A 12,013-nucleotide genomic window follows, 5' to 3' on the forward strand; every position below is an offset into this window, starting at 1 on the left:
TTCTAATCTGCGTATTATTACAGGTGCGTGTCCCGTCATTCATGTACATCACGAACGTATGCGCACTTTGGTCAGAGTGGCAATACTGCGATTAAGGTGTTTACATGTCTGTATATTTCGATTAAAATCGGCGTGCGCCACCTATGTTAATATGATTATGCTTGCTGCGATTATGAGCTTACTCGCATTATTTAAATCGCAGTATTGCATTTACGTGAGGTAACGTTTAATCGCAATATTGCCAAAATCTCATTATGATTGCATTAAGAGGGTGCATGTAAACACACTCAATGATGGCGGAGTAGAACTGTTCCAGCAGCTCCTGTAGCAGGTTGAACTTCCTCAGCTGTTGAAGGAAGTACAACCTCTGCTGGGCCTTTTAAACAATAGTCTATGTGAATGTCCCACTTCAGGTCATGACAGATGGTGCTGCCCAGGAATCTGAATGACTCCACTGTTGTTACGGTGCTGTTCATGATGGTGAGTGGGGGAGAGCAGGGGGGTTTCTCCTGAAGTCCACGATCATCTCCACTGTCTTGAGCGTGTTGAGCTCCAGGTTGTTAAGACTGCACCAGACAGCCAGCTGCTCAACCTCCTGTCTGTAGGCAGACTGAGGTTGACAGAGGGGTCTTTAGATGTGCAGTCATTGGTGTAGAGGGAGAAGAGCAGTGGGGAGAGTACGCAGCCTTGAGGTGCTCCAGTGCTGATCGTATGGGTGTTGGATGTGTATTTTCCCAGCTTCACTAGCTGCTGCCTGTCTGTCAGAAAGCTGTTGATCCACTGACAGATGGAGGTGGGCATGGAGAGCTGAGTTAGTTTGGGCAGGAGGAGGTTTGGAATGATCGTGTTAAAGGTCGAGCTGAAGTCCACAAACAGGATCCTCACATAAGTCCCTGGTCTGTCTAGTTGTTGCAGGATGTAGTGCAGTCCCATTTTGACTGCATCATCCACAGACCTGTTTGCTCTGTAGGCAAACTGCAGGGGGTCCAGTAAGGGCCCAGTGATGTCCTTCAGATAAGCCAAAACCAGTTTTTCAAATGACTTCATGACTTCATTTCTACTGTTCATAAAGTATATGGTAAACTGTATTGGTTAGACTTCAAAATTACATTGAAAGTCCATGCACTTTCAAATTTAGTTTTTTTGTTTTTTTCTAAGTGTGCAACCAAAAAGTTCATAAAGAGATTGTGAACATAATTCATGTGAATCGAGTGGTTTAAACCAATTCTTCTGAAGAGACATAATCAGTTTATATGATGAACAGATTTGCTGCTCACTAATATTGGCACCCTTGGTAAATATGAGCAAAGGTGGCTGTGAAAATAAATCTGCATTGTTTATCCTTTTTGATCTTTCATTCAAAAAAATTTACAAAATTCTAACCTTTCATTGAAGTAAAACAATGGAATGTAGGGGAAACTCACATTGTGAAATAAATGTTTTTGTCTAGTTCATGTTAGCCACAGTTATTGGCACCCAATTATTGCAACGTCCTTTTCCCAAGATAACAGCTCTGAGTTTTCTCCTATCATGCCTGAAGAGTTTGGAGAACACCTGATAAGAGATCAGAGACCATTCCTTCATCCAATATCTCTCCAGATCCTTCAGAATACCAGCTCCATGTTGGTGCTTCTTCTCTTCAGTTCACCCCACTCATTTTCTATCAGATTCAGGTCAGAGGACTGGGACAGCCATGGCAGAAGCTTCATTTTGTGCTCAGTGACACATTTTTGTGTTTATTTTGATATTTGTTTTGAATCATTGTCTTGATGGAAGATCCAACCATGGCCCATTATAAAATTTCTAGCAGAGGCAGTCAGGTTTAGATTTTTTATCTGTTGGTGTTTGATAGAATCCATGATGCCATGTGTCTGAACAAGATGTCCAGGACGTCCAGCAGAAAAACAGGCCCAAAACATCAAAGATCCAGCAGTATATTTAAACGTGGACATGGGGTACTTTTTATCCCTGTTTGTACCTAACCTATCTGGTGGGTTTACTGCCAGAAAGCCATTTTTTATGTTTCATCTGACCATAGAAGCCAGTCCCATTTATAGTTCCAGTCGTGTCTGACAACTGAATATGCCAGAGTTTGTTTTTGGATGAGCTAGAATTTTTCTTGAAACCCATTTGAACAACATGTGGTGATGTAGGGTATGTTTTGATATGTTTTGTTTTAGGCTTTCTGACCCCAAGACTCAACTAATCTCTGCAATTCTCAAGCTCTTGGAGCCTTTTAATTATTGCCCTGATGGTGGAAATGGGGATTTTCAATGCTTAAGCTCTTTTCTTACAGCCACTTTCTATTTTGTGAAGCTCAACAATCTTGTTCTGTACACCAGAACTATATTCTTTGGTTTTACTCCTTGTGATGGATGATAAAGGGAATTTGACCTTTGTGTTCCTCATATTTATAATCCTTTTGAACAGGAAGTTATGACTTGGCAATTTCATGTTCATAATCACCCCGGTGTGCTAAAAAATATAAATAGGAATAGGAATATACTTCAGATATTTTACTCATAAGAATGTCTAGGGATGCCAATAATGACATGCAGTGGAGAAACCTTTATTTCATAATGTAAGTTTCCCCCTACTTTAAATTGTTTTACTTCAATGAACATTTAGAATGATGCAGATTTATTTTCACAGCCACCTTTGCTCATATTTACCAAGGGTGCCAGTATTAGTGAACAGCACTGTATAGGCTTTTATTCACATATAAATATGAAATATGGCAAATGGAAGCTCATGCTCAATTGATGCTCAAGGCCAGTGTTTCCATGTTTACCATATTTGATGAGCTTTATGCATGCTCCTCGATAAGGTCTTGATCACATTTCTCAATTATTTACCAAATTCATATTTCTAAGGCTTTTTGCTTTAAAGTGTAAATGTTTTTTTTTTGTAGTTTAGTTTTTGCATGTGTGTGATTAGCCCCACAGCATCCCTCTCACAATTCTGACTGCCTTACTGTGAGTCAGCACTAATAATGCATGCTGACAAAAGCAGCCGTATCTCGTTGGCTTGTGCTTTCTCATGTTCTCTCTCTCGCTCTCTCTCTCTCTCTCTCTCTCTCTCTCTCAGACTTTGCTTCTACATCATTGTTCAGTTTAATCTCCTAATGCCCTATTGGCTGAGAACTGGTCCCGGCATCTGCACCTTCATCTCTTCTAAGACTCAGAATTACATCACAATCCCACAATGCTTTGCAAGGGAACTGCAGTGAGTTAGCATTTAGAGAGAGAGAGCTGGTGAGAGGAAAAAGCGAGGGAAGAAAAGTGAATGTTTACATGGTGAATTTATGAATGACGTCAAGAGTAAACGAAAGAAAGGTGTGGCCTGATTAAAGATCCAGAGAGAGTGAGAGACCAGTCATCCCCTTCCTCATGTGCTAGTTTGAAATGAACTGTCATCTTTTTGCTGGGTTAGCGGTGCTCAGATATCTTTCCTGCTCAGTGCAAACAGAAACACAGCATTGCTGGGTATCAACATGTGGGATGGTGCCTTGAGAACAGCTGCTTGATGGTAGGTTTCAGTGGAACTCTTTCTGATATACACTCCGGATGCTCCATTGATTCTCTCATTTTGTCACAGCAGATAATACTCAGTGTTTTGACGCTTTTATGTTTGATACAGTAATGCTTTATTATTGCTAATTTGTTGAAAAATGTTCACACACTGTATCTTGATATATGATGTATATCTGTTCTTGATACAACTTTTTTTTTTAAACTACATTATATTGTGGCTTCTGGTGCTGTTAGTCTGGTGTGTAATGTTAGTCTTTTTGGAGTCTTTAGGGGTAAATAACTGTTAGTCTAATTGTAAAATCAGGTGTCTTCATAGTTCATTCTTTGATGTGACGGAGAAATTGTGCACTAGGCTTGCTTATATAAATATTATGTAACAGAACCAAGCTGGGATGGCATGCGGAAAATGACGGGATTATAGAATTTGTTTTAGAGTCTGATTGGAATATCTGCAATATAGTCTGGAATATATATCTACAAAGGTAAATGACTGCTAAACACTATAATGGTAGAGACAGAAATATCATTTGTGGTGGGAGTTAGGAGTGGTGGGATACATACATAGAGTTAAGTGTCCACACCGTTGTTGCCTTGAAAGGGAACTCCTGATGTCAACTTAGTACAAAATAATTATGTGTGTGTGCAATTTATTTAATTATTTATTTATATTTATTTATTTATCAAAAATAACATTCAGCTGCTGTCAATCCATGAACCTATCACTTTACATTGCTAAAAATGTAAATTAGTTATGTTACATATTTAAAAATGATGTAACATCAGTCATTTGCGAAAATGTCTTGATATTTTGATTTCAACAATCCAGAAATTGTACACCCATTTATTAATTTGGTATTTTTTGTGTTTAGCATAGGGACAGATATATCAATTTTTTTTGTATAACACTTTTTTTTCTTAAAATTAATTTAGCAACACAAGTTCAAAAAGCATTTTTGCCAAATTGCACAAAATTTTTGCTCATTGTTTTTTCAGCATCTTCCACCATGAGCTCTACCATTTGACACCATGTCAAATTAAGAAATAATTGAAAAAGGGCATCAAATCAGTGTCAATTCTAAAACAATGGACAAATCAGATCAATCTGGAGGCAGGATAAACATATAAGCATATATACATATTCAAGCATGTTAGAATATGTTATCATATTGTCATATTAGCAGCAGTGTATGGGAGTTAACTCACTTCCGTTGCATTCCGTCTAGCAGCTGATTTTAATTTAAGAACTTGTCCTGTGTGAACGCCCCCTTATGCTCTGGTTCAGATGTTCACGGCCTCCTTCCGTCTCAGTGTTGCTATGGTGATATGGTCCCAGTGAAGTTCTTTTCCAGCAGCACGAGGGGGTGGATGATGCCCTTGAGGGATCCACTTCAGCACTGTGGCTGTGTCCTGCTTCTTTCCATCTTACTGATCTACAGTATTTGTGACATGCCCTACATTGCATGCTAATCTGCACTTCCTTTGAATCAAATCTCAGATGGCAGTTTCTGGATGTTTTCTCATAAATTGCTCTCCCTAGCCATTTTTTTCAGCTGATTTTCAGGTGTAATATATACAGTTGTATGATATGTACAGTAGCACAGTCAGGAACATCACAATGTCTGACAGATGCTCTCACAACTTACTCTTATCATTAGTTCTCCTGATGTTATCAATGATGTACTACTTCCTCTCTATTTCCTCATTGCAACTGGGCATGTCAGGTTTATAAATAATAAATAGGCGTTGTTGATGTGTAAATGTGTGTTCATGCGTTAAAATGCATTCATCTGTCTCATGTCAGAAATTTACAGAAGTACAGAACAAGCTATTTGCAGTTTAGTTTCAGCTGAGGAGAATGATTTTTATACAGTATATTTACATATTTTAGTATTATGTACTGTTATATAATTATAATATATCAGATTAGTTTTTATATTTTCAGATTTTATTTTAATTTTAGTTAAGTAATTAAGTAATTTTGAAATTTTTACTTTTATATTTTTTATTTAATACTTCTATAGCTTTAATTAATGTTTATTTCCTTTGTAGTTTTAGTCATTTTAGTACAGTTATGTTTATGTTTAAGCTTTTCATCTAATATTTATATTTCATTTTATTTTATTTCAGATTTATTTTAATTACTGAAACAATTTTAATTGTAATGTTTTTAATTTTAGTTAATAGTAATAACACTGGTACAGAGCAGTGCCCTTCAGTACCCAGGTCTTTGCACAACTTTGATATTTAGTATTGGAATTTGGAATTAAGTTGAAATAGTTTACAAGGACAAGACACACAGTAGCTATGCTTAAAAAAAAACAGTGCTACTGATAAGAAGAGCTTATGATCAAGATCATCAACAGTGCTGGAGGCAGAGCAAAATAAAAGGGAAAAACACAAAGAAAAGAAAGAGGATTGATCTACTCCCCACAGGAAATGATAGCAATTACAGAACAAATGGGTTTGAGTGGAACCATGCTGGTATTGTGGTAACCTGAAGCATTTTAATCTTATAGCATAAAGTCTCAATTTTCCTCACCACTGAGAATGGACTGGATGAGACGAGCTGTCTGTTTGTCATTTAAAAATCAAATACTTGTTAGACTTGTTTTGAACTTGTTTTTATCACTGTATTTGTGTTCATGATAAGGTAAAGTGTTGAAGAATGTTGGTTACATTTGGTTTATTTTGAACATTTATTCAATGCACCTACTATTTGTGTGTGCTAAGTACTATATATTTTTGAAGAATGTTGGTGACCAAATGATAGCCATTGACTTCCGTAGTAGTTTTCCCTAAAATATCTTCTCGTGTTCAACAGAAGAAAGAAACTCATACAGGTTTGGAACAACTTGAGGGTGAATGAATGATCACAGAGTTTTCATCCGTTTAATTTGTATGTGAAAGTGTTTTTTTTTTTCTTTTTCAGTGGTTACAATCTAACCACAATAAGAGTATGTTGCTTTACTAGACTTGAAGAGGTTTCCCAATATGTAAGAGATTTATGTTTCACTTTATAATTATTACCTTATACAGTATCCAATGCAGACAAGCCTATAAATTTTCTCTTTATGAGCTTTCATATGCCACACCAGTCTGTTACATGATATTGTCCAGAAGCCTGTATTTAGAGTTTGTCTTTCACTGAGCACTTTGTGGTCAGTGGTTCGACTCACAGATGCATGATTCTGCTCTGCTCAGCACTGAGGACATCTGGACTGCTCTTCTGCTTGGCTTTCTGGACTGTGTGCATTAAAACAGACAGATTTTAAATGCCTAGTGAAATATTTACTGCTGTGTCTGTTCTGAAAACATTTTGTGCTCTTAAAAACTCTGCAAAGAAGATAAAAATGGGTATTGGCAAAACTGGTGATAGGTTGTTACACTGGCAACAACTCTGCTCAGTTAACAAAGTAATCAAGCATTTTTTAAAGGGTCCTTAAAATCCCATTGAGATTACCCTTGCCATGAGGTTCACTTAAAGTTCATCTTTAAAAGCACTATTCATTTAATAGCGCTGTTAAATGTAATATTTATAATCTAATGTAATGTAAATCAAACCTCAAAATGAACAGGCTCTATTAATTTGTCATACTTCACAGTATAAAATTGCATTTTTTTATATATATATATTTAATAATAATAACATTTCTTAATAAGAGTTTTTAATTGGCTCTTGGATTATTGCATAAAATGAGTTCTGTGTCCAATAAAGCTGACTCTTACACATTTTGTTTATTACGATAATCTTCACAAAAGATTGAAACCAAAATATAAGCTAAATGTAGTTAAATATAGGATATTGACAAACCATGACTCTTCAACATCCACCATTAGGCTTCTGACAACTCAGATCAATTTTTATATATAAAAGAAAATCCCTAAAAGATTGAGTTACAATAGTTTGCAAGAGCATGATTATAAACACAACGAGACTGTAAAACCAGACTAGTGTGATGACGTTTAATGTCCCTAACAACCTCTGTTGTCCCATTTAAGTACAAATTGTGTCAAAGCAGCTTTACATCAGCTTGATATAAAGCTGGGTGGCTTTATATCAGCTTTACAGTATTTCGACGGGGAAGTAGTTTGTCGAAATTAGTGCTAAAACCCTTTTCAGGCTTTTGGCTTACAAAAATAATGTTATCCCTTTAGCACTCTGTTATCATCTTATGCTGTTCTTCTGAGTCATGGCTGATGTTTTGCCCTTTAGATTATTCATTTAGATTTGCTTCTCACTTTAACACAGACATAAGTAAATACAGCATGCTTTAATTATTAATCTGCCCTGTAATGGTTAAAAACTCAAGATTTCATGAGAACTGGGATTCCAGTGTTGTGACGTGATATCTATTGCTGCCTCTATCACCTTGTTTTGTATGAATTAATGCAGTGTATTTTCACACGAACACGAAAAACAGCTACACCTTGTGGGCCTTCCCAGGAAGAACATCTCATCTAATTTATATTTTTTTCATCTGTTTGTATTAACTCCGGTATCCTCTCCACAGGGTCCGGGCTGAAGGAGTGTGGGAGGTCTTTGACAGAGTGTTAGGATGGCAACTGAAGCTTCTGCCCTCCCAAGTCCTGTGGTGCGTCAGATCGACAAACAGTTCCTGATTTGCAGCATCTGTCTGGATCGCTACAATAATCCCAAGGTCCTTCCCTGCCTTCATACCTTCTGTGAAAGGTACATCAGTTTTGATACTATATTGTATTGCTCACTTTATTTTATTTCTCAGATTATTTATTATTATAAAAAAAGCAAATGTGCAAATGACATTATTACATTAACCTTTACATTATTGTAAGGGTGATTTTACTCATTAGATAGCTTTGTAATAGGCAGAGCACAACTTAAAGGGATAGTAAATGAAAAGTCACATTCATGTCATTCCAAACCTATATGACTCTCCTATATGCACCTTCGAAGGATCACGAAAAATGTCCATACAAAGATTTTCTGGAATCCAGTGTTGTTGTGGACCTCACTGACTTTCAATGTGTAGACAAAACTGTTGAAACTTTCTTCAAAATCATTAATTTTGGGTGCGATATTTCTTTCATATACAAAGAAGTGCACTGGAAATGTCTACTACTGAGTTTTTTGTTTTTGACAACACAGCTATGAATTTTATGTTATGTCTCTAAACAACTTCTTAAGTTCTTCTCTTCTGGCCAGCAATTTTAAATCTCTTTTTTTCTGATCTTTGTATATGCCGTTGAAGCAAAACTGCAGAATTATTTTACCATTATAAAGTAGCCCATGCAAAGTCAGCTTTTATTGCAGTAGAGCTTTAAGTTGAGTGGTTTGTGACTATACTGAAATCATTAAAAGTCATTATTTTATCCTTGAAGAGCCAACAATATGCAAATTTAACATGTCGTGAGCTCAAAACTGACAAATTTGTTAATGCAAAATGCAGGAGGAAGCACTACAGCATCTCACTTCAAAGCTGCATCTCACCTTATCACCCAGCATTTCCCTAGTGAAAAATAAATCTACTTAAATATATTAAAAAAAACATTTATTTCATGCTAAGTATAATACAAATACATTTTCATATTTATATACTAAATAAAATGCCCTGCAATTGTACTTTTAGTGTATTAAACTGGTATACTTCAAGTCTGCTAAACTGGAACAACTAATTTTGTACTTAATACACTTTAATTGTCCGGAAGTAGTGCTGAAGTCCAATTAAAGACATACTTAGTATATTTGATTGTGCTAAAGTGGAACTATTGCAAGTATGCTTTAGGTACACTTTAAATATTTTGCATCATTCAAAGATCATTTGATGAGGATCATACAATCCTCATCAAAAGTGACATTAAAACACATTTAAGGCTTATTAAGTCAAGTCAATTCACTATTATTTGTAAAGCGCTTTTAACCATGCAAATTGTGTCAAAGCAGCTTAACATCAGCTTTACGGTTTTTAGACGGGGAAATAGTGTGTCGAAATAGTGTCATTCTCCTCTGGCCAGACAAAATCAGCAGCTTAAATCTAGACTGCAGCAGAGTCGGATTGTTCAAAGGGCTCATCTGGTTCCTGAGGTCTTGTCCCGATGGCCGTCTAGGAGACTGGGTCTTCACTGGGGATCTGTCTCTGGGGCTCATCTAGGTGTCCTGGCTGTAGAGGTCATCTCTAGGTGTTGATTCACCATCTGATCTGGATACAGTCTGGATCTGGGTGGCTACGGTGACCTCGGAATAAGAAAAAAACAGACTAATATTAGCGTAGATGCCATTCTTCTAACAATGTAACAAGTACATCGGGTGTTTTTGGAAGTGTTCCCGGTTCCGGTTGACTTAATTAATGCAGCCTAACAATCCTTTAACGGATTTGAATTATAGAAATGCGATAGTGTGTAATGTGTAAGCCAGGTTAAAGATATGTGTCTTTAATCTAGATTTAAACTGACAAGAGTCTGTTTGCTTCCCGAACAGTGTTAGGTAGATTGTAGATTGTCGCTAAATAGGAAAACGATCTCCTGCTCGCAGTTGATTTTGATATTCTAGGTATTATCAAATTCTTATTAATAAGAAATGTGCATTCTCCACAAGTAATATTCCAAATAAAGTTTCATTTAATTTTTTATATCAGTAAGTCTTGAGTTATCTGTCAGTAATATGTTAATAGATTTGAACTATATTTAATATGAAATAAATGTATTTTAAATATATCGCTTTTTTTTACTATGGGTATCCCATTACATCCCATTCCTCTCACTGGCCAATAATGAATGATTAGTAGTCATTATTGCTGACACTTGATGGCAATCATCAGACTTGTCCATGAAAAAGAAGCAGAGACCAAAACAGGAAATAACGTAAAAATTTGTATTAGGATGTACTGAAACAAATACAAAGATACTGTAAGCATTTTCTATTTTAAAAGATGATAAACCTGTTTATGCTGTGCAAGGTATGCATGATTGTAAGATTTATTATTAAGTTTTAATTTGTCGTCTTACAGTATGAGTGTAATACACACAAACCATATTAACCTTGTGTTTATATTATTATTATTATAAACTAAGTGTTTATATTATTTACCCAGTCAGGCTGTTTGAATAACCCTAAGATATTTAATTTGCCCCATATTACAATCATCCATTTAGTTTGCAATGTCACCAAACTTCTCTGATCCAGTCAATATCCGATGGACAAGATCAATTCTTGCCCTGCAATTTCTTTCTTGCTTGATAAGCCATTTTGCTCCGATATACAGTATGTCACAATAGAGAAGAAAAGTTGGTCAAAGTGTCTGTTTTTGACTGCCCAATGTTTGATTTATCACAGAAACACTTAGTACACAAATAAATATGTATTTGTTGTGATAGCCAGGCACTGCCACCGAAGTTGTTTTTTCAGTAGCCTGTTCCTGTTTCTCCAGGTGTCTGCAGAACTACATTCCCGCCCACAGTCTGACTCTGTCTTGCCCCGTGTGCCGTCAGACCTCCATCCTGCCGGAGAAGGGTGTGGCGGCACTTCAGAGTAATTTCTTCATCACCAACCTGATGGAGGTGCTAAAGAGGAGCCCAGACACTAACCTCAGTGAGAACTGCACTGACGTTATCAACGGAGTGGCCACTGGACAACCACTCTCCTGTCCCAATCATGGAGGAAATGTAAGAATTACACAGCAGCACAGCATAAAACAACTTCCAAACATTTGTGGTGTACAGACACCTCACTGTATGTTACTGTATGTTAGAAGTATTTTCATCCAGGCAAGTAGCATTCCATCCAGTTTTTGCTAAGGGAGAATATAATAATATAAATTATAAGGGCATATTCATATTCAGTATGATAATCTGTTCCCCCTTTCTTGTCATCAGGTAATGGAGTTCTACTGTCCACCATGTGAGACAGCCATGTGTGAGGAGTGTACTAGCGCCGAACATGCAGAACACGCCACCGTCCCACTCAAGGATGTTCTAGAACAGCACAAAGCCTCGCTACAGGAGCAGCTTGACGCTTTCAAAAACAGGCATGTAACATACGCTCATGTACACATTGCTGCAGAGTTTATTGTTTTATGCTTAAGCAGCAAAATGTTTCATTAAAAATAGGGCTGATTATGCAATGAAAAATTATTATGAATGAAAAAAAGCAAATGAATACACAGTAACTCCTGGAATTTACTCCTGTGAATTAGTCATTGCACCATTAAACACCAAATATGCCAGACAGCAAGGTGACATTGATACAATGTTGAGTTTTCATCCAAACTATCACCTTGGTTGAGGTTGACATTTCAATATTTAAAGTATCAACATTGAAAGTTTGATGAAAACTGACAGCACGCATGGGTGGAGACAGGGATATTGAACAAACATTGATTTGTTGTTGATGACCACAGCATCATGAAAATGTATCTCTGCGGAATTAAAGTGGGTGTTACCCAAAATGTAGGGCATTTTCAAACATAGACATTTTCAACTGCATTAACTCATTTGTTCTAATCACC

General features: G+C 36.6%; 1 protein-coding gene across 2 annotated transcripts in view; it reads left to right on the forward strand.

The window, feature by feature from the left end:
* The window catches only part of LOC306873968 (tripartite motif-containing protein 2-like), a 34,810-nt gene that overhangs the window by 12,752 nt on the left and 10,045 nt on the right, over positions 1-12,013 (forward strand). For both annotated transcript variants that reach the window (XM_079423590.1, XM_079423591.1), the window contains exons 2-4: positions 8,045-8,223; positions 10,937-11,171; positions 11,382-11,533. In XM_079423590.1, coding sequence (XP_079279716.1) covers positions 8,090-8,223; positions 10,937-11,171; positions 11,382-11,533 — 521 coding nt within the window. In that variant the 5' untranslated portion in view covers positions 8,045-8,089. The remainder of the gene's footprint in view (positions 1-8,044; positions 8,224-10,936; positions 11,172-11,381; positions 11,534-12,013) is intronic.

This window comes from Barbus barbus (genome assembly GCF_936440315.1).
Source record: "Barbus barbus genome assembly, chromosome: 8".
NCBI lineage: Eukaryota > Metazoa > Chordata > Actinopteri > Cypriniformes > Cyprinidae > Barbus > Barbus barbus.